Source organism: Esox lucius, chromosome 10, assembly GCF_011004845.1.
Source record: "Esox lucius isolate fEsoLuc1 chromosome 10, fEsoLuc1.pri, whole genome shotgun sequence".
Classification (NCBI taxonomy): Eukaryota; Metazoa; Chordata; class Actinopteri; order Esociformes; family Esocidae; genus Esox; species Esox lucius.
Window position 1 is genome coordinate 12,319,655 of NC_047578.1, and position 21,635 is coordinate 12,341,289.

The 21,635-nt window shown below is 43.2% G+C and overlaps 3 protein-coding genes across 7 annotated transcripts; 2 read left to right on the forward strand and 1 right to left on the reverse strand.

Moving 5' to 3' along the window:
* The first annotated feature begins 5,713 nt into the window (after positions 1 to 5,713).
* On the forward strand, positions 5,714 to 12,535 carry LOC105023634 (polypeptide N-acetylgalactosaminyltransferase 15). Of its 3 annotated transcripts, XM_010892988.3 has the most exons (10): positions 5,714 to 6,777; positions 6,985 to 7,151; positions 7,385 to 7,589; positions 8,720 to 8,881; positions 9,009 to 9,126; positions 9,530 to 9,724; positions 9,816 to 9,947; positions 10,165 to 10,266; positions 11,260 to 11,403; positions 11,554 to 12,535. In XM_010892988.3, exons 1-10 carry the CDS (start codon positions 6,251 to 6,253, stop codon positions 11,734 to 11,736), a joined length of 1,935 nt encoding a protein of 644 aa, XP_010891290.2. In that variant the 5' UTR covers positions 5,714 to 6,250; the 3' UTR covers positions 11,737 to 12,535. The 3 variants fall into 3 exon arrangements, with proteins under 3 accessions (XP_010891290.2, XP_019905763.2, XP_019905762.2); XM_020050204.2 differs by lacking the exon at positions 11,554 to 12,535 and having other exon boundaries at positions 10,196 to 10,266; positions 11,260 to 11,354; XM_020050203.2 differs by lacking the exons at positions 9,816 to 9,947; positions 10,165 to 10,266 and having other exon boundaries at positions 11,554 to 12,533.
* Positions 12,495 to 15,095, reverse strand: LOC105023635 (gastrula zinc finger protein XlCGF57.1-like). Of its 2 annotated transcripts, none has more exons than XM_020050206.2 (4): positions 14,838 to 15,095; positions 14,358 to 14,708; positions 14,186 to 14,273; positions 12,495 to 14,057 (listed from the first exon to the last, which is right to left on the reverse strand). In XM_020050206.2, exons 2-4 carry the CDS (start codon positions 14,490 to 14,492, stop codon positions 12,616 to 12,618), a joined length of 1,665 nt encoding a protein of 554 aa, XP_019905765.2. In that variant the 5' UTR covers positions 14,493 to 14,708; positions 14,838 to 15,095; the 3' UTR covers positions 12,495 to 12,615. The 2 variants fall into 2 exon arrangements, with proteins under 2 accessions (XP_019905765.2, XP_019905764.2); XM_020050205.2 differs by having other exon boundaries at positions 14,825 to 14,935.
* oxnad1 (oxidoreductase NAD-binding domain containing 1) lies at positions 14,972 to 21,635 on the forward strand. Of its 2 annotated transcripts, none has more exons than XM_010892986.5 (8): positions 14,972 to 15,074; positions 15,450 to 15,593; positions 15,898 to 15,976; positions 16,226 to 16,329; positions 17,211 to 17,352; positions 19,419 to 19,664; positions 19,899 to 20,007; positions 20,214 to 21,635. In XM_010892986.5, the coding sequence occupies exons 2-8, from the start codon at positions 15,484 to 15,486 to the stop codon at positions 20,369 to 20,371; spliced, it is 948 nt and encodes a 315-aa protein (XP_010891288.1). In that variant the 5' UTR covers positions 14,972 to 15,074; positions 15,450 to 15,483; the 3' UTR covers positions 20,372 to 21,635. The 2 variants fall into 2 exon arrangements, with proteins under 2 accessions (XP_010891288.1, XP_010891289.1); XM_010892987.5 differs by having other exon boundaries at positions 15,919 to 15,976.

Genomic DNA, 21,635 nt, shown 5'->3' on the forward strand with positions numbered 1-21,635 from the left:
CAGGTCTACAGTTTTATCCCTGATGTCCTTACACAGCTCTCTGGTCTTGGCCATTGTGGAGAGGTTGGAGTCTGTTTGATTGAGTGTGTGGACAGGCGTCTTTTATACAGATAACGAGTTCAAACAGGTGCAGTTAATACAGGTAATGGGTGGAGAACAGGAGGGCTTCTTAAAGAAAAACTAACAGGTCTGTGAGAGCTGGAATTCTTACTGGTTGGTAGGTGATTAAATACTTATTTCATGTATAAATTCCCTGACACATGCAATAAAATGCAAATTCATTATAAAAAAAATCATACAATGTGATTTTCTGGATTTTTGTTTTAGATTCCGTATCTCACAATTGAAGAGTACCTATGATACAAATTACAGACCTCTACATGCTTTGTAAGTAGGGGGGGAAAAAGTAGGACTTGTTCTCCCCACTGTAGCTTTTTGGGTTTCAGGTCCCCACATGGATAGAAAAAGAAATAGATGTGTGTGTGTGTGTGTGTGTGTGTGTGAGTGTGTACTTGTGTGTGTGTGTGACTGTGTACTTGTGTGTGAGCGTGTACTTGTGTGTGTGTGTGTGTGTGTGTACTTGTGTGTGTGTGTGAGCATGTACTTGTGTGTGTGTGTGAGTGTGTACTTGTGTGTGTGTGTGTGTGCAAAGAAGACAGTGAGAGGAGAGGTGGGAAGGAGAGGAAGAAAACGCAACGCTAACAACAAATTGAAAGACAGAAACACTGCTGACCTCGAACAAACGAATCATTTCAACTCACTTCCGCCCAAACGTCAACACATCTTGTGTGCAGCTATTTAATTTGCATTTAACGGTAGGTATCTTGATGTGGCTGTAGTTCTTTGCGGGGCAGGAGGCCAAGTACTGAGGTCCGTAGTGGGAAGAGAAACTGTTCAGGTGGCAGGATTTCTTTGTTCCTGATAGACTTTTATTTTTATATTTTATTTTACAAAATAGCATTTTGGAACTGAGGTGACCAGGTTGGGTGGGGTCAGATATTCCTTTTCCTGCAGACTTTCTTGCCCAGGAGTCGTAGTTTACCTCTACAGCAGGCAGACGCAGACCAAAACCAGACATGGAGAAGGTGAGGAAGGACACTAAAATTGATGTTGTACATCCAGTGTTGTTCTTCTAACCACTAGAATGTTTTCCTCCCATTTGAGAATATGATAGGAAGCACATTAGATTGGCGATGGATCCTAGAAATGTGAATGATTTTGCCATAATTAAAGCCAAGCACTTATTGTGAGGTACTGCTAAGCCACCAGCGGAGGGCAGCACCACTCCATATAATTGAGACCCACTCCATCCAGACATAACAAGAGCCCAGACTCCGCATGTCAAAAACAAAACGAACGATTTCAGGCCAGCAACGCAGGAATGGCATCCTGAATCTCACCCAAAACCAATACAATTCATCACATGTGTATTTACACAAGAAACTCACATTGATTTCTGTGCACAAAGAGTTGGCTACCTGGAATCAAAAGGAAGTATGAGTCATGACGATCTCAGAGGGGCTGTAAAGGGAAAAGAAGTGTCTGGCCATGTTATGACCGCGAGTCTGCTGAGATCACAGTCAGGGAGCAAAGAGAATGGGGAGGAAGAATTGACACATCTGAAGGAGAGGTGAGACACAAACTGGTTGTGTTTGTATGTTTGTGTGTGTATGAATGTGTGTGTGTGTGTGTGTGTGGAGGGGAGGGGGGGGGGTACATGCCAGCACTTGCCCTCTTCCAACTAACAGCGCTTGCATCTAGAGCAGGATGGAATGCGAGAACATTCCCAGTGATGATCTGTGGGATGGGTATTGTGTGGAGTCTACACTCTTGTATGTCGGCATGCGTGGTTGTCTGGAAATTTAGACAGGTCTCTTGGCAAGAGCAGTGAATCATTTTGAAACAGTCTGTGTGAAGATGGAAATGTGCGGTTCCCTTATTGGACAGTAACTTATGTGTTTCATCCTATTAGATTGAATAAAGACTGAGGAAAGTCAACGACCGGTCCTGTACCACGTCAATCACCAATAGGGGGAGGGGCTGCATACAAGAAACATGCTGAACAGCTTCTGTGCTGTTTAACCGTCCAGCTGAAAGGATTGTGCAGACTGTGTCTCAGCCATTTTTGCCTTGGAACTTCTGCTCTCTCTTTTCTTACTCACATTCTTCACTTCCATTTTCCACATCCTCTTTAACCGTACTCAGCTATCTCTTTCCCCATCTCTCTTTCCTTCCCTCTTTCCCTTCTCTCCTCAGGTGAATTCTCCTTCTGCTTCGTAATATTGATACGGATTTGTGGTCAGTTTGCATTATCCCTTGTAATGGTTAATGTCAGGAGGGGAAGCTAATTCTAGATTTTACCTACGGGAGACTTCACTCACATTTAATCATGATGGTTGATTCCATCATTTCCCAGGTGCCTCATGGGGACTGGTGTCTCTGCCCTGTCATCTGGACCAGGGGGAAGCTTTAGACAGGGACACAGTGCTTTGATCTAGTTGGGGACTGTTTACTGAGGAGGACATAGCGTTCCACCCTGTGTCACTCAATGTAATTACAGAGACAACCAATTCTAAAGACAGTGAACTCAAACACCGTAAACACTGGCCAACACTGAAAAACAGGAATGCCAAAACAAGCCAAGATACGACCCATGAGAGACAGAGGCGAGAACAATATAGACTGTTTACTGACCGTTTTTGGTTCTTGTCCTGTCATCAGCATTCTGTGGCCGATTTCAGCACACTGCAAGGGTTAAAGTAGGCCGGTTCTCTAACTGAGAGTTAACCTAAAAGTAGGGGCGGAGACATGAGTGGAGCACAGCGTCTTGTTTCCAACCGTGGGGATGAAAACAGTTGTGGTTGCTGCCAAGAATCAATGTGAGAACCGGAGAGACTATGTCTGCGGCCTCCCAGCCTCTGCAGTGCAAACAGACAGTCATGGGACCTGGAGAACGCTGGCCAGCTGGCCCGGGGAGGAACTTTGATGTGCGAGGCACAGGGGAGAGATGCTGACTGGAGCTTGTGGGCGAGGATGTCTGTGCTGGGTACACAAATAAACCTTGTTGATTACTGAGCAGTGTGTTTATTATTTAAGTTGCCCTTTTACAGACTTCTGATATAATGATTACAGATTTTAACTTTAGATATGATGTATTTTCTTATGAGAGAATTATTTCCTGATTTGGAAGATGTTTTTCCATTACTGCCTCAAACCAAAGCCTTTAGTGGCATAGGTATATCCTACGTTTTTACAACTGTTGATGTCATACAGACTTTTTATTAAAGTGATGAAGAGCTTCAGCAGGTGAAACAACAAGATCTCCCAATATTCTGTTTTCATTATGACAATATTCAACGGGTAAAAGGAGAATCTCACTTTTTTTGTACTTGTTGGACGGGTCATCACTCCGAAAGAAGTCTATAGGCTGGAAGAAACTTGAATAATTAAAGTAATATAAGTAAATGAATAGAAGTTATCAGGGTCTGGGTGTGTGTAAAATAAAAATCTATAAATTATTCATATTATGTTTTATGTAAAAAGTGAAAAATGATTTACCTATTGAAAAATGAAACATGCTTGCATCCCTCTTATACTTCCTTTAAGTTAACTTTGGGTAAAGTCAACTGATGTTCGCAATAGCTTTTCAAAGACAACTGAACTGTGCATTATATATTCTCTTGTTCCATAAACTACTTTCAGGGTTAGGAACTATTCAATATAAACTTGAAAAAAGCCGTGCAGACACAAGTGTTTTTTTAATTTACCTGAAGTATATGGTTCATGAGCAAATTAATTAGTTTGCTTATGTAATAAGCAAATAATAACAGCCAGCTAACTTTTGTTTTAATCTATCCCTGGGCAGTTGTGTTCCAATGTGCATCCCAGATGCCAGTTAATAGCTAGTTAGCTACTTCATATGCTTGATAGCGTAGTTGTTAATCAGCCCATACCAGGATTGACTGTTTGAAGCCACAACGCTGGGCTGGTTATTGCTTAGAGTTAGCACTAGCACAAATTCCCTGACACAATGTTAGCATTTCTTAATTTTTTATTATCAGACAGCAAGTATTCAGTTGCAGCATAAAAAACAATACAATTATAAAAAAACTGTTTATACATGAATGTGAGTAAAACATTATTATATGTAAATGATAATAAAATACTAAATAAAATCATTATTTTCTGAAGTATCCTTAAAATAGAATACTAAATAAATACAAATAAAATATATATAATAGCATTTCTTTTGCAGAATATTTCATTATACAACTTAACCTGTAAACAAAATTGTAATTGTTGGGATAAGCATTTAATCAGTCATTTCAATTCAATTAAAAATATTTGTAATTTTGGAATGGGTTTCTGTTTGTGAATAAAGCATTTGGCAACACTAATTAATACAATACATTGAATACAACAACTTCCATCTTCTTATCATTCTGGAAATATTAACATATAATCTTTAATATCAAAAACATCCATGCCTGCTTATTGACATTGGAGAGTTTAATGGCTAGCCTAGAAGGACAGTACATGAATGAGAGTAAAAATGACAGACCACCTACTTTTCTAAAAACATTGTGAGGGATTAAAAACCAAATTGAATCAGGTGCCTTCATACATTTCTTAATCCAATTAACTTCAAATGTGTTATTAATTCCTCTGAGGTCTAACATCAAAACCTCCCTCAGATTTCCTACCCGCAAAGGCTGACTTTTTAAGATGCTAGTGACCCTTTTTCCAAAAGAATTTAACAAAGGCATTGTTTCTGTCTTTACAGGTAGGTCAATTACAAACAGATAAAGTCATGGACAAATATAAACCGTGAAAGACCTTCAGCCTTAACCAGGAGAACTCTCCCTTTATTAGACAAGTCCCTTTGTAACCAATTGTTCTTAATTAATTTGTCTTTTTTTTAAAAAGATGCCAGAGGACACCCCTGTCTCATCCTTCTATGTAGTGAAAATCTATCAGAGAAATTGGGATGTAGGATATCTCCTTAAAACTTTCTGACTGTACTTAGAACTTTTTCACCTTCAGGGCATGCATTAAGGAGTGTGCAATGGTGTCAAATGCCTTGCAGAAGTCCAGAACCACAACGAGAACTTCTGAATCTATGTGGTGTGCATAACCTGAGGTCTAGAACAAGCATTACATTGTCACTAACGTGCCTTTTGGCCATGAAGCCAGATTGAGTTTCATCTATTATTTGGCTTAAACCTGGCGAATGTGATAACGTTCAGCATTAAAATAATATCGGTGCAGTTACGGTTGCTATCAACATAGCAGTGCTATTGGTCCTTAATGACTGGCTGTTACATTTCTCCTTAACGTAATCGACTGAATACGAAAAATGCCTCATAACGAATAACATTTAGCCCACGGTTAATGGTAGTTTAAGTTATGGTTGTGCATAATTTAACCTACTGGCGTAAGAAATTGGAACATTTTTAAAAAGGTAAAATCTATAAAAATGTCTGTTAAATGTTGAAATCTGTAGGCTATCAATTACCAAAGCCTACATAGCTTACTGAAATTCCAAACATTAGTTTCAAACAATGGCAATGACAAGAATTGGCAAGGAGTAAGAAGACATCAGACATGTTTGCGACAGGGTTTAAACATCAGTGCCAGCTGGGATGAAATCCCTGACCAACGAAGCAAGAACTCAAGGTTTACAAACTATACGGAGCCTTTGTATGCCAAACCTAGCTGATGGTAATGGCCACTGTCGCTCCTAGTGATCAGTATTTGAGGCGATTTTATCTTAAAGAATGCTAACTATTGCATTAGACCTGCTGATACCTTCTTGGTTTGAACGGGCAAGCGTTTTAATCTCGCGATTCCTGCAAGTGTTAAATCTCGTGTTAGGACCACGGGGTCCTGTGGAAGAACCAACCTGCAAGAACATAATTAAGAACCCATCACTTCCACAGCAATGAGCACCATGGGAGGAGGTGCGTGAGCGCCTGAAACCATACGCTGAATCTAAATAACTGAGGTTAGAGAAGCTGGAAGATTTAATGACCATGACGAACTTTAAATTGAATAAAAACATCTGTGCGTAACAGCTGTTGGACACGATTCCAGACTACATCCTTTGCAAGCCTGAAGCTTTGGGGTTAAATCGTTGTTACTTAATGGTGCAACATTCGACCCAGTTGTCCGCGCATTAAATAAAAATGAAGATGATTCAACGCTGATTTCTCTACAAGTAAACCCGTCCCTATCCCATCCCCGGCTCACCATGATGCTTTGGAGCAGACCCAGACCTTACCGGCGGATGATACTCTGTTTGTGGTTGCTTATTCTTGCTCTCTCTGTGGCCACACTTATGGATATATTGTTTTGGGATGAAACACAGACATCGCCCAGCTCGCCCCGGCGTCTGCACCATCCGCGTCTCTCCGGTCCACCAGAGTTGGAGGTGATATTGGACTCCCGAGACCGTGCCAAATCGAACCATGATTTCGGTCTAACACCGCTGAGCTCGCTGCAGGAGGACCAGCTTCTTTTCGTGCCCTCGACTCAGGTGAGGAACTCTGCTTCGCCGCCGAGGACGGGAAGTTACCGGGTGATAATATCAAGCGCAAAGAAGGAATCCGCGGTCCCGGTGCTACCGACACACGGGTATATGGGGAGACCAGTACGGCTGACGCTGGGTGGGCTAGAGAGTGACATGGAGAAGTCTGCATTGCAGAAATACGGCTTCAATGAGGTGGTGAGCGAGCGGATTTCCCTGCGGCGCAGACTTCCCGAGACTCGTGATAAGAAGTAAGTGTCCAGCATGTGCCGAAACTGCGCACCACTCCAATTGATTCTTCCAAACCAATGTGTCCAAATGAGTACAGTCAGCCAGAACTATCATATTGAAATGTATAGGCCTAATAAATAATTTAATAACCACAACATATGACTTCTCGTGCGTAATTGCAAACCCGGTCACTATTTCACTGTCAATAAATGGGAATACTTTGGCAGGTGTCTTGAGGAGCGTTACAGCCAGTCCCTGCCGTCCGCAAGCGTGGTGATCTGTTTCCATGACGAAGCATGGTCCACACTACTGCGCACCGTGCATAGCGTGCTTGACACAGCGCCCAAAGAGCACCTAAAGGAGGTCCTCCTCGTGGACGACCTTAGTCAACACGGTGCGTAAAGTTCTCAAACACATGAACTGAGGTAAACCCTAATAGTCTACAGTGCTACGAAAGAACATGCATGCAGACCAAACGAAAGGTTAACTTGTTTTCTCTATTCCCACCTTAGTAAACTAAGGTGTCACACTCTGATTGACCCCAACTGTGGCACTTGTCTGAAAGGCTAAGCATATAGCACATCTGCTTGCAGTCGATCTGAGCTGCCCTCTGTCCTCCATCTGTAGGTCACCTGAAGAGTGTGCTGAGTGAATACGTGTCAAGGCTGAGGGTGGTTCGTCTGATCCGAAGCACGAGGCGCCTGGGCGTGGCAGGGTGTCGCTCTCTGGGTGCAGCCCGGGCGTTAGGGGAGGTGCTGGTCTTCATGGACTCACACTGTGAGTGCCACAGTGGGTGGCTGCAACCCCTACTGGAGAGAGTGGCACTGGACAGGTACTCACATTAGGACACATGCATGCAAAAAAGCATGTCTGTCCATCTGCCTCTGTGTGCTATACCAAATCCTTAATTGTCTCTGGACCTATGTGGCTGACTTGTGACCTGGCCGAGTTCTGTTCAGCAGGGAACTGGGCTTTTAGAACAGGTGATTAAATACAACTGTTGCCCTGCAGTCTGGCAATACTCCATCTCTTTCTCGCTCTCTGTCTCTTTCTCTCTCTGCATGTCTGTCTCTCAAGCTGCTATTATACAAATCCCCCCAATACACACACCCGCACACACACTCATGGTCCGTCTAATTAAACTTTAGGTCTTTGTTTTAATCTACTTTGAGAGTAAGTGTAAGTGACATAACACAGGGCTCAAACTGGGGGCCACTAGGGGGCTTGATTTGTTTTCCTGCCTTTCCAGTTCACCCTGGATGGAAACATTTTCCTTCACAAAAATGCAAGTAGCATTACGCCTGCTTCACTGTGGTTATCAGGGCCTTTGCTGACAGTGATGCAGGGCACAGTGCTCCAACCCAAGGTCACAAGCTGCATTGGGCTCTCAGGAACGGTTTTGCAGGTTTGCTAAAACAATACTTTTAGTAGAGGCTCCCCAGGGGCTTACAGTAATACTTTTAGTAGAGGCTCCCCAGGGGCTTACAGTAATACTTTTAGTAGAGGCTCCCCAGGGGCTTACAGTAATACTTTTAGTAGAGGGTCCCCAGGGGCTTACAGTAATACTTTTAGTAGAGGGTCCCCAGGGGCTTACTTTAATAGCTTTAGTAGAGAGTACCCAGGGGCATACAGTAATAGTTTTGGTAGATGGTCCCTAGGGGCTTACAGTAATGCTTTTAGTAGAGGATCCCCAGGGGATTACAGTAATAGTTTTAGTAGAGGGTCCCCAGGGGTTTACAGTAATAGTTTTAGTAAAAGGTCCCTAGGGGCTTACAGTAATAGTTTAAGTAGAGGGTCCCCAGGGGCGTAGAGTAATAGTTTTAATAAAGGGTCTCCAGGGGCTTACAATAATAGTTTTAATAGAGGGTCCACATCCTGGTGCTTATTATTTGTGGGTCAATATAGTTTTAGGAGTTACATTGATTTCCATGATGCCCTGTGTCCATCTCTTCCCATTCCCAGGACCAGAGTGGTGTCCCCCATTATAGACATAATAGACTGGCAGACGTTCCAGTACAACGCCACCCAGTGGCCACAGAGAGGAGTGTTTGACTGGAGACTGGACTTCTACTGGGAAACTTTGTCCGAACAGAAACGCCAGCATTCACCAGTGGAACCTGTCCGGTAAATATAAACTCTAGTTAACTGATAAGGATCACAACAGTTAAAAGTCTAGATTACTTTAGATTTTCAGGTCAAAATGTACCCCTTTGAACCCATCCCTGACTATTCTCCTTTCACTGTCCTACAGGAGTCCGGCATTGGCTGGCAGTGTTCTTGCAATTGACAGACACTTCTTCCAGAGCGTGGGAGGCTATGATCCAGGCATGCTACTCTGGGGCGCAGAGCATACAGAGCTTTCCATTAGGGTATTAACCACTTAGATTATATATGGTAGACTGATAAGGGAATGGGTAACTAGAATTGTGATGTAGCAAATAATGTATTACCTACAAGGCTGTTCCGTTGGCACCATGTAGGTAATATGGCAATTCTAGAATTAACCATGGAACAACTTTTAAAATAAATGTCTGACATTTCTGTTTATTGGGAAGTCCTAAAAAATATATGTAAATGCTTTCAATTATTTACATATGATTTCCAATTGACAATCAATCTGGATTCTGTAGTTGACAACCAATAACAAGCTCTTTAAAAGAGGAATAGGATTGCACCGTTTCTGTTGGTTCGTATGGAGACGGGTTGGGTGTCAGTAAATGCAAAAGCTTTTGCGCCCCATGCAATTTAAGACCTGCCCGTTTTCTGGTAAAGGTGTGGTTGTGTGGGGGCTCCATGGAGGTGGTCCCCTGCTCTAGGGTGGCGCACCTGGGGCGCCACCACCCGCCCTACCTCCTCCCCGACCAGGAAATCTTGCAGAGGAACAAGATACGTATTGCAGACATCTGGCTAGAAGCCTACAGAAAGATCTACTACAAAAGAGACACGCTGGCTCATTTCATCAGGCAGGTAGGGTGTGTGTGTGTCTGTATCTGTATGATGTGTGAATGTCTGTGTGTGAGAGATTAGCATTGATCTGTGTGTCCTCTCCCCGGCGCAGTCTGAGAGTCCTAACATTACAGAGCGTGTAAGGCTGAAAAAAAGCCTGGGCTGCAGAAGCTTCCGCTGGTTCCTCTCTAACATATACCCTGAACTCCATGTACCCCAGGACAGACCTACCCTCTCAGGGGAGGTAGGAGTCTCAAACCCACACACTGGTTTCTATTATACACAGTATTTCTACTGTGTATAATAGGTGAGTTTTCCCCCCTTACTATGTAAAGCGCTTTGGGGGCTTAGAAAAACACTATATAAGTCCAAATAATTGATAATTATTGTGTTGAGTTATTCTTGAACTGTATGTTGAACACGAATGGGTTGTGTAACATACTGTGCCTGTATGTTTGAAGCTGTACAATGTTGGCACTGGCTATTGTGCAGATTACCCCAGAGGGCGGGGTCCAGAGGGCGGGGCTATGAGCGTAGCACCGTGCAGTGGCAACGGCTATCAGGTAACCATGACAGCAACAATTATGTTGAATAAAGACGATGCTGAAAATAAAAATGAGGATGACATCTAGTGATGATGGTGGCACTTACAAAGATCACGATAGTGCTTCATATGCCCTGACGACAATTTCACTTTTAAAGATAATGATAATTCTGAATGTATCCTATTATATATAGTCAAGTGAAAAGTACACCCCCTGGAAAGTTGTCCCTTTTTTGCATTGTGACCAAACAAACCCCACCTTTGACTCTGTCCAGAGTACATTGTTCCAGTAGTTGTGGTATATACCCAGGTGTTGTGTAGCAAATGTCATTCATGTCTTGATTGTCTTTTTTGAGAGTAGAGGCTTCTTCTTCCTTACCTCCCATGCAGGCAGAGCTCTGTGTATTCCCTCTATGACAGTTAATTCATGCCCTTTGACAAAGAGAGGCCATCAATGTTACCCTAGGGGCTTAGAGACGTCTGAGGACACATTCTGGTCAGCTCTTGGCCTGAATTCGGTCAGACGACTAGTCCTTTGTAGATTGCCATTCGTGTATTATCCATTGAACAGTGTAATGATGTGCTTGGGGATGGCTTTGTAACCCTACCCAGACACATGTTAGCCATGTTATGTGGTAGTGAAGGTACATATTCTCTCTGCAGAAGGAAATATATATTTTAGCAAAAATTGTTCTTTATCAATAAATGTGGTTGGATTTTAGTTCAATTATCCATGTCCTAAATATGTTTATAAAATACAAAATTCCAGGTTGTGTACTTTTTCCCATGAATGTATTAGTTATTTAGCAGATTTTTGGGCCCAGAGTGAATTACTGATGCAATTTGGGACAGAAAAGATGTTTTTAAGAGTTCTAGCCCATTGCTTATTTAAAGGGCATAAATAAACACACTGACAATACTATACAGTATTATTACTTTGCTGCTATATTTTTAATATATCAAAGTGATGATACTTACGACAGTTTTAATTCCTCATGGGTTTCCTCTCCAGCACTGTGAGCTGAACTCCTTGGGAGAGGTGCGTTGGGGGCCAGCAGGGCATTTGTGTTTCAATGCCCAGGAGGAAAGGGTGGTAGTAACACCTTGTTTGGCAAACCAATCACCACCAAACAAACCACAGTGGAGGATCATCAAGGTCAGTGAAGGGGCAAAGGTCATAAGAAAATATCAGTGCACACTGATATGCAGTGCAAGCTTACATTTTTCTTTTTTTTTAAGATTGATGTATATGAAAATGGAGTATGTGTATGGTAACTTGAAAATAATATGGTTGTTTTTTCTTAAGCTGACTGGCCAGGTCATTCACTTGCAGACACAGAGATGTCTAGAAGCTGTGAATGACGAGAAGGATGAACAGAAGGACACAGGGGATCACCAAAGAGGGGCTCCCCAGGCCGGTTTGTTCCTACGCCCCTGTGCCCATCACCCCCGGCAACAGTGGCATTTCGAGCAACTGGTCGTCCCCTAAATGGGCCTGAGACTGTCATTAAAGTGAGGTTTACAATACATCGCCAAATTATAGAAACACAATATTATTGAAGAGAACACGTTCAAAAGTGGGCCTCTGTGGGAAAGAGATCTAGGGCTAAATTAAATCAACCAAAAACAATGCTTGTGTAAGTATGTCTGTATGCTCTTAGCAAGGCATTTTGGAATCTGCATCTTGGTTTCATTGATTCCTGCATTTAAAGTATTCTGTTGTTGTTGTAAAAACATGGTTTATTGAAAATGTTTTAGGAGAGGGCTGCTCAATCCTGCTCTTGGAAAGCTACTATCCTGTTGGTTTTCTCTTGAACCCCAGTTATGACTAAATTCACACAGGGTTTCATACAGCTGATTATTCAAATCAGATGGGCTCAATTATGAAAACAGTATACAGGATGGTACCTCTCCAGGGACATGATTAAGCAGCCCTGATGTAGATATAAATATATATATTTAACCATAAATAAAAATATAAAAAGCTGTATGTAAGCTGTATTATTTTTACAATGCATTTTTACAATGCTACACAAAGAAATATTGTCATGAAATTGCTTTTATGAAAATGACATTTTGGATGACTTATGAACTATTTTGTTAGTGTAAATAATCCACATTTGTCATTATGAATAAAACATCTAACGTTTCAGTATTATGGGTAATTAATGTTTCAATAAATAAATGTAGCTTGCTCTGTAGTAAACTAGGCCCACCCAGTTCAGACAGCACAGGTCAATATGCTCATTGATATACAATGTTACATCTTTATTGTCAGTTATTACCAGGAGCAGGCATGCAGTCGTGTTTCATTAAATACATTTGTTTACTATGATCTATTAATGATGTTCAATAATGTGTTCTATAACTATGTAATACTCAATTTTGGACATCTAGGCAGGTGTTTGGTGAGGTGTGCTTTCCGAGTGAAGCCAAAAAGGCAGTGGGGGCAGGGATACGGTCGCTCCCCCATGTGGATCTTCATGTGGACTTTGACGTGACTCGGTTCATAAAAGCTCTTCCCACATTCTTGGCAGGAGTACGGCCTCAGATCCCGGTGAGTGTGAGTCCTCATGTGACTGGTCAGTGAACCAGAACGGTTGAACCGGCTGGGGCATTCGGGACATTGAAATGGCTTCTCCCCTGTGTGGAGGAGCTTGTGTTTGGCCAGATCTCCAGACTGAGTATAGCTTTTACCGCACTCTGTGCAGGTGTACGGTTTCTCACCTGTGTGGGTCCGGTGATGGTTCCTCAGATGCGAGAGCCGGAAAAATGTATTGTCGCAAACTGTGCAGTGGTAGGGCCTCTCCCCAGTATGAGAGCGCATGTGTAATTTTAACAACCCAAGCCTCATGAACATCCGCCCACAAACCCCACAGTGATAGTTTTTCTCGTTGCTGTGGATTTTCAAGTGCGTTTTCAGATACACTTTGTCGGCAAAGTCTTTACCACACACGGTGCATTTGAAAGGTCTCTCCCCTGAATGTGTACGCAGGTGAAGCTTTAGATATGACTTGCTTGCATAGCGCTTGTCGCACTGGGTGCAGGAGAACTTTCTCTCACCAGTGTGAACAGTCAGGTGAGTCCAGAGGAGGGAAATCTGTTTAAAAGCCTTCCCGCAGTCCTGGCATTGGAAGGGCTTGAGTCCAGAGTGTATTAACATGTGATAACGGTAGCCGCTGTTCTCCGAGAAGCGTTTGCCACACTCTTTGCACTCGTAAGGCTTCTCTCCAGTGTGAATGCGCATGTGCGTTTTCAGGCCCGTAGGAGTACTGAGGATCTTGCCACACTCTGAGCAGTGGTAGCCCACTTCCAGACATACCACAGGCTTAGTGTCCATAGCTGCGGAGCCCTCAGGTTCATTACATCGGTGTGGCCCTTGTCCCCAGCAATTCTCAAAGCTCTTCCCACAATCGGTGCAACTGATGTGTCCGTTGGTGCGAAAAACTGACATTTGGTGCAAATTCTTGCAGTGCTTCAACAACGTGCCCAAGTACGGGAATCTACGAGCACACTGCGGGCAGGGGTGGAGTTTCCCTGGAACCCTGGGGAGGCGAGGGGGTTTCTGGGGAAGGGTTGAGGGATGGACCTGACGGGTGTGGATGTTAAGTTGCAGTGAGGTATAGAATGTGCAGCTGCAGTGAGAGCACCGATGTGTTGGCGCGTGCACTGTTTTACTCTTTGAAATGTGGCTTTTCAGCACAGCCAGGTACTCCTTCTTGTGTTTGGTCTTGATGTGATTCTCCAGGAAGTAACAGTCAGTGAAGGAGATGGTGCAGTGTGGACATGGAAAGAATTGCGGAGAAGAGACTGAGGGACAGTGAGGTTGGAGAAAATGCAGAAAAAGACAAGATAGATGTGATGGGAGGAGACAAAAGAAACAAATGTGAATCTTCAGCAAATCATCACCCATTTAAACTGCTGTATTGGTATTATACCTCCATTGTTGTCTTCATCTGTCCCGGCATCAGCGTCCACCTTGACCAGACGCACTTTAGTTTCACTCAGAAGAGTTTTTTCCACCGCCTTGGATTGGAAAGAACAAACCACAGTAAACTTAACTGAAAAAATTACTTTCCCATGTTGTTAGAGACAACAAACAAGCCTTACATTCGATAATCTTCGAAGTATCACCACAGGACTCCTCAATGTCATGCTAAAACAGGCCAATTGTGTGGAAATAGTTTGATGTTGCTTCATGGCCATTTGCTTCTCCAGCAAAGAACGTTTGTAATGGTCACTCATTATTGCCGTTGAAAGTATCTTTTTTCTTTTTTAAACGGATGGAGGTAACCTCATTTCCCCCGTGTTGCGTTGTTTGTCCCCATGTTTGTTATTTATCTTGTTGGCTTGAAGGCTTCAACTGGTAATAAGTCGACATATTCCTCGTCTTCCTTTGAATTACGTGTAAATCGTGTAGAAGAAGCTCGAGACTGCGGGAGACCAGGTCATCATAACGGCCTATCCAACACAACAAAGTTAACATTAGGCTGTATTATCAAAACTATTCTGCAGAATCATGTATTGAACATAATTGCTGAATGATCTAAAATACTACATATAGAAGCCGAACTTACTGATGATACATACGTGATTAATTCATGGCTCCATCAACTCGGTGGAACAATGGAGAACAGTCCAGCTCATCAATTGCAGACTTAAATTCTGCGCAGTTTCAACGCAAATATGAACACAGTAAAGAGCATGTAGTTAATCACTTCCGGGGTCAATAAATCTTACTACGAAGATTGCGCTGCACGTTTCAGGAAGGTTATCTGTCTTGTTTTGCGTAATGAAGATGATATAAAACATATTCTTATCACATTGGTAAGATCTCGTTTTCATACTTAATAGGAATATTAGGGAATGCAATTAAGTTGTTAAGTTAGCTAAGTGGAAAGTCATGATGTAACTTACTGGGCTGCCTGCTATAACAGTCAGTAGCTACTAGCTCGCAATACTATATACATTTCTTTATAGATATTTAACACGTCTACTACATCAAACGTGAATACTGTTGTGGGGAGAGTTAATATATTATGAGACCCAGGTTGTTATCCATTCATTCATAACGTCAATAGATGACGTTAGCTAGCTAGCTTGCTATGACAATCACATTTCACCTTCATATGCTGGTTTAAACCCCCCTATGTAGGTACAGTTAGCTAAAATACCAACTTTTTCTTTTTCCGTTTTCTACAGAAGTAAAGGTGAAGTGACATCGCACAAAACCGCAATGAGCGTCCCTTGTGTACTGTTCAGGGTTGCTCGAAGCTTCACATTGCTGGGGGCATCCGGCGGTCTGTTACGCCGGTCGAGTGTACTGTGCCGGACTGCGATCACAAGGTTAGTTGAGTTGCTTCTCGAATATGTCAAGTATTGTTGTCGTTAGAAGGCCGCTCGCCAGGCATTATTGCAAGGTTAGGAGATGGCTTGCGACTGTTTGTGCAACAACCGGAACTACTTGCCTGTTTTTAGATTATGATTTACTTAAGTTTCCTGGTCCCAGCTGACAGAATGCTCATTTGCTGTTTGTGTTTTGACGTTTGCTTAGAGCTGGCTATTAAGGTCGAACATGTAACTTATTTCGTGGTAATCATCATATTGGGTGCGTTATTTTCTGATTCACAGAAGTGTTTAAATAAAGTAGGCATTTCTGTTGTATTTTCAGGAAAATTACATCTAAAATGGACCATCTAGAGAGGACAGCCAGCAACTACAGACAGAGTGTGAGTGACCATCCTGTATTCATACAGTAGTGATGCAAACCTTTTTAAGGCTATATTTTATGTTATTCCAAGACTTTCTATGGGCACAATAGCAGACTATTTTGTTTGTACCCCCTCAATTCAACTAGAACAACCAGCCTTTTATTTCAGGCCTCAACTATGACCACGGAGTGAACATGTTCACAATTGATTGACGTATGTTATCTGTAACGTGTGTGTGTGTCTGTGTGTGTGTCTCCGTCTCTCCAGGGAGTATATTCGGCACGGGTATGTGGAATTATGGAAGAGTCGGAGACGGTGAAACGCTTGCGGCTAGCCGTCCATGCAGACTTCACATTTAGAGCTGGACAGTGGTGAGTCATTTGTCTGGCTACCTTTTTTTTGTTCAAGCAGTCTGAATACAGCTTTTACACTCATGCCATTGGGTGGAGGAAGATTACACCCATCCATTATTTTGGTCAGCACAAATGCCTAAGAGTGGGGTGAAGTACTCCTATATAAGGGGTTGTAGTGGGAGCTGGTGTCACATTTTACTTGTATATCACATCATTAGGGTTATGGTATGTTAAGGTCCACACAAGCGCGTGGATGTTAATGAGATTATTCTCTGACACTGCTTTCAATTATCACGGACGCTGAGATAAATGACATGTTGCTGTTGGTCATGCATTAGCTCAACCCTTCCTATGGGCTGCAGTACCTTAAATCGGCACAGGGGGGCAATGAAGTTGCACTATGCATTTTTTACACAGTTCATCTTTCCTGCCACTTCTCCTCAGGTCATTGTGGTAAAAGAGAATGTGTTCTCAATCAACTTACCTGGTTAAAACAAAGGTAAATTACATGTTGATAATTTAGTAGATTAATTGATGTGATGACCGACCTAAGCAGTTGAACTTGCAAATTCATTTTTTACCCACTGACATTCAGTTTTGCAATGGTAAATATCTCTGTCCACTCTGGGGGGGGGGCCATGGCGTTTGGGTGTTGGTGTATAAACAATAGGAGTTAATGTGTTGCCCCCCCCCAGCAACCAGTAATTAATGTGAACACATGTAAATACTTCAGTACCACCACATCCAGCAGACAGGGGAAAGATGCTGGCCCTATTCATACAGGGGGGGTAAGATGAGTGGGAGAAACATTGGGGACACATTTGCATTAGTACTATGATTTAGTACTTTTAATTAAATTGTATTACTGTGTCCATTTGTGTGCGCGTGTGTACGTACAGGGTGGATTTCTTCATCCCGGGGGTTGAGAAGGCAGGGGGTTTCTCCATCTGTTCCAGTCCAGGTCTGCTGCAGAGGGAGGGAGTTATAGAGCTTGCTGTGAAATACACCCAACACCCCCCCGCACACTGGATACACACCAGGGTGAGTCTGCATGTACATTCAGATTTGTAGGTGGGTGTTGTAGTTTGTGCATCAAAATCAATAACGTTCTTAGCCTTTTTGCTTATCTCTCTATCTTTCAGTTTGTCTAGGTTGATTTTTCTCTCAATGTGTCATTGTGTGTGTGTGTGTGTGTGTGTGTCTTTGTGTGTCTTTGTGTGTATTGTATAAATGATCTCATCCAGTAGGCATTTTCCTCTGTGATCAGTGATCTGAGGCGGTTGTCTCCATAAAGCTCTCTGATATTTCACAGTAAAGTGGTTGGAGATGCACTCAGGGATGGTTTGACGAGCCTGTTGTTTGATGGTTGTCCCTCTGGTCTCTGCAGGTTAAGAGTGTGGGGACCACAGCTTTAACAGATGAAGGGTGTGTGTGTGTGTGTGTCTGTGTTTGTGAGAGAGCTTGTATTTTTAGGCAAAGGGGAGGGAATTTGCTGCTGTTGTCTTCAAACAAACCCCCCTACTGGCAGCAATAACATCTATGTGTGTTTAAAAGCGTCTGTTCAGTGCCATCCCATGAGACTCCTCTCAGAGGTAGCTAAAGCGATGCCGCGTTGGAAGTGTTTTCTTTTCTCCAATACAGAAATATTCAGTAGAGACTTCTAGAATGTGGACACATCTCATGCCTCAACAATGTATCATAACCAAAAAACAAATGTACAAACACAACATGCAACGATTTTGAAGGTTTTACACTCACAATTCATATGGATCAGGAAATCAGTAGTTTTAATAAATTAACTTGGCCCTAATCTTTCGATTTTCACATGATTGTGCATCTTTTGGTCTCAAATAGCCTAAAGAAAGGGTGGGTGCATGGTTCAGAAGACCTGTCAGTGTCTGGTGTGACCCCCATCTCCTTCACATAGAGGTGATCAGGTGCTTGATTGTAGCCTGTGATATGTGGCCCCACTCAGTGTGTCTTCGAAGACTGCGAAATTGCTGGATATTGTCGGAAACTGGAACATGCCGTCATACACGTCGATCCCCAGTGGGAGACATGGCTGGAGGGTATGAAGGCCTTTTTGGGACATTTTCATCTTCCGGTTAAAGTGTACAGATTGTTGTGACACGGGGGCCTTGTGCTGTCATGCCGAAACACGGTGTGATGGCGGTGGACGAATTCCGCTGTCTGTACCATAACTCTACCGCCACCATGGGACGTTATTCCCAACATTGACGTCAGCATACCTCTCCCATGCCGCGTGACACCACACAATCTGTCGGCCATGTGCCCCGATACAGTTGAAGCCGGGACTGTTCCATAAAGAGCTCACTTCCCCAGTGCGCTGCTGGCCATTGAAGGTGAGCGTTGGCCCACTCTGGTAGATTACAGTGAAGGTGAGCGTTGGCCCACTCTGGTAGATTACAGTGAAGGTGAGCGTTGGCCCACTCCGGTAGATTACATTGAAGGTGAGCGTTGGCCCACTCCGGTAGATTACAGTGCAGAACCGGAGAAGATGACCTGCAGACAGAGGAGCTTCAGAACTTCTCTGGTTTTCCAAACCCACAGGGTTCACATTTTCAGTGTGGCTGGTCTCAGCCGATCCCGCTGGTGCCACGTGGTGTTCCTTGGATGTCATGGTTACCTGTGGTCGTTAATGGGGCATACTGCCAAATTCTCTAAAACAGTGTTGGAAGTGACTGAGGCTGGAGCCAAATTAACATTACATTCTGGCATTGGCTCTGGTGGACATTGCTGTCACCTGCCGGTTCAACTCCCTCATAACCAGAGACAGTTGGGTCGTGTGACAAAGCCACGTGTGAGTGGCCTTTTATTGTCACCAGCATAAGGTACACCTGTCTAATGATCATGCTGTTTTATTAGCTTCTTAATATGCCACACCGGTCAGTTGGATAGAGTATCGTTGTTAGGGAGAAATGCTCACTAACAGGAATCGAAACTTTGAGAGAAAAAGGTTTTCTGGGAGTTTTATTTCAGCTTTTGAAAAATGGGAGTAACTGTACATGTTGCATTTCTTTTTCCGTGTAATTCCCCCCACCCCCCTTCCCATCTCCCCTACCATCTCTCGCATCTTCCCCTTCCAGTGCGTTGTGGACTCCCTTGTAGAGATGCGCGTAGGTGGTGACTTCTTCTATGATCCGCTGCCCTCTGACCCCTCTGTTGATCTGTTGTTGGTGGCGGGGGGCGTGGGGATTAATCCCCTGTATTCCATCCTGACCCACGCCGCCGACCTGCTACGACAGAACCCTCATAACACAGAGGGTGGCTACAACATAGGCTCCACCCACCTCTGCTACAGCGCCAAGAACACACAGGAACTGCTCTTCAAGGTGTGTGTGTGTGTGTGTGTGTGTGTGTGTGTGTACTATTAGATTAAAAAAATTGCTAACCATTATTATGTATACACTGCATGTGTAAAACATGAGAAACAGATGGTGTCTGTTTTTACCTGCTAGTGTTGCTGCTGTGAGTGAGGGTGGTTGTCAAATGTATTTGAATCAGCATGTACAGTATTTCTGAGTGAATACAACTAATTATGGTTCCTTCCTTCCCTCTGCTGACAGAAAAACATTATAGACATATGTCAGGAATTCCCAGATAAATTCTCGTGTGACTTTCACGTCACGGCACAGACCACAGAATTCGATCCGCAACTTCAACCATATGTAAACCGTGAGTACCACATAATGACACACAACCACATTTTCCCCTTATGATCTACTTAGTTAATATACATTTATTTGTGGCATTCAGTTTTACTGGCCATAGTTTTCCTATTAAATTGAAATGAATGCTTGTGCACAAAATGACAACACCTTATAACAGTAGGTTCATGTATTTCATGTGTTGTTTCTGAAATAACCGTTGGTCTTCCTCAGGTGGGAGGGTCTCAAAGGAGAAGCTGCGTGGACATGTGGATCCAGACACCACTCTTTGCTACCTGTGTGGACCTCCACCTATGATTGAGAGCTTGGTCCAGACCTTGTTGGACTCTGGCCTGTCCCAGGACCGGATACTGTTTGAGAAGTGGTGGTAGTGTTCCCAGACGGACCCCTGACTTATCAGACACCCGGACCGTGCCGGGCCTTGTGTTCTTGAAAAAGCCCCAGTGGACATCACATAGATGCCCGGTCCACAAGACCATGGCAACACATCCCACTAATGGACCATATCTTGTCACGCATCGTTTAATTTAATTTATTCGAAGCCCACCTGAAAATGTTTGATTGAACATCCATTTTCTCCTAGTACTTACTTGAACCTTTTGAGCAACGTGGATACAACTTGAACGCACAACTTTGCTTTGTTATATCTACCTGAATATTTAACTCCCACCTGGCAGGTGTTCATCGTGTCCAGTGAACAGTACAACTGGAGTGGGTTCAGGGCCGTTGATTGAGCCTGATTGATTTTGGATGCGTTTACAGTATGTCATTTATATTTAGGTTACCTGAGAGTAGCTTACCAGTCTGTTCTCACCTCAACAGTGACAGTTAGAAACTTAACCCTTGATCTCTCATGCCTAGTTTTTTAATTATTCTGAAAATATTTATAAATAAATATTTTTATTTCTTACTTGAATCATGGTTCTCCTCCAGCGCACATGGTTCTCCTCCAGCACACTTCAGCAAGCCCTTTCTTGTTGATCGGGCAGTGTGATTGGAAGCAGAACAGCAGCTGTTGAGTTGTGAATCTGTGGACCTGACCAACATGAGTTTTGACGTTGTCCAGGTGATTGTCTGCATTCTCTCAAGCTGCGTGTGATGCATTAAACACGGGTTACCACCAGCAAGTTCACCAGGTTAGGACTTTTTTTTAAATACGATTTTTGTGATCTGATCAGAATGTGGACAAGAACGGCAAACAAGAGAACACAACAGTGTGTGTGTTTATGGAAACAACACTACCTAAACACAAACACCTCCCACACATCCATGCAAGTGTCCTTTATCTAATCTTTCTCTTCCGCTCACTTACACATCATTATATTGTCCAATTTTCACACACTCGTACACTCCCCTGCAGGCCTCAAATCCCACGCTTCCATACACAAATGAGTTTACACACGGGGGCAGAGGGAATCTCCCATGGAGCACTGTAATTGAACCCCCAGGGGGTATCTGATTGGTCCATATCATGATACGTCCCGCCGAGTTTCTTGTGTTTCTCGGTGGAGGTCACCATGAACTAAGCCATCTTTCAGGGTTGTTTTTTGTGTGTGTGTGCATTTACAGACTTTGGCATCATTTGGATGCTAGTTGAAATAACCGAAAATAGTGAATACATTTTGTTTTAAGGAC

What these genes read in the sequence shown, in the direction of transcription:
- LOC105023634 (XM_010892988.3), top strand. Translation starts at nt 6,251, where the DNA reads ATGATGCTTTGGAGCAGACCCAGACCTTACCGGCGGATGATACTCTGT. An exon ending in CCCGAGACTCGTGATAAGAA is followed by an intron (nt 6,778 to 6,984) that starts GTAAGTGTCCAG and finishes ATACTTTGGCAG; the next exon opens with GTGTCTTGAGGAGCGTTACA. An exon ending in GAGAGAGTGGCACTGGACAG is followed by an intron (nt 7,590 to 8,719) that starts GTACTCACATTA and finishes TCCCATTCCCAG; the next exon opens with GACCAGAGTGGTGTCCCCCA.
- oxnad1 (XM_010892986.5), top strand. Translation starts at nt 15,484, where the DNA reads ATGAGCGTCCCTTGTGTACTGTTCAGGGTTGCTCGAAGCTTCACATTG. An exon ending in TGCCGGACTGCGATCACAAG is followed by an intron (nt 15,594 to 15,897) that starts GTTAGTTGAGTT and finishes TAAATAAAGTAG; the next exon opens with GCATTTCTGTTGTATTTTCA. An exon ending in ACATTTAGAGCTGGACAGTG is followed by an intron (nt 16,330 to 17,210) that starts GTGAGTCATTTG and finishes GTGTACGTACAG; the next exon opens with GGTGGATTTCTTCATCCCGG.
- LOC105023635 (XM_020050206.2), bottom strand. Translation starts at nt 14,492, where the DNA reads ATGAGTGACCATTACAAACGTTCTTTGCTGGAGAAGCAAATGGCCATG. An exon ending in TACTTCGAAGATTATCGAAT is followed by an intron (nt 14,274 to 14,357) that starts GTAAGGCTTGTT and finishes TTCCAATCCAAG; the next exon opens with GCGGTGGAAAAAACTCTTCT. An exon ending in AGATGAAGACAACAATGGAG is followed by an intron (nt 14,058 to 14,185) that starts GTATAATACCAA and finishes ACTGTCCCTCAG; the next exon opens with TCTCTTCTCCGCAATTCTTT.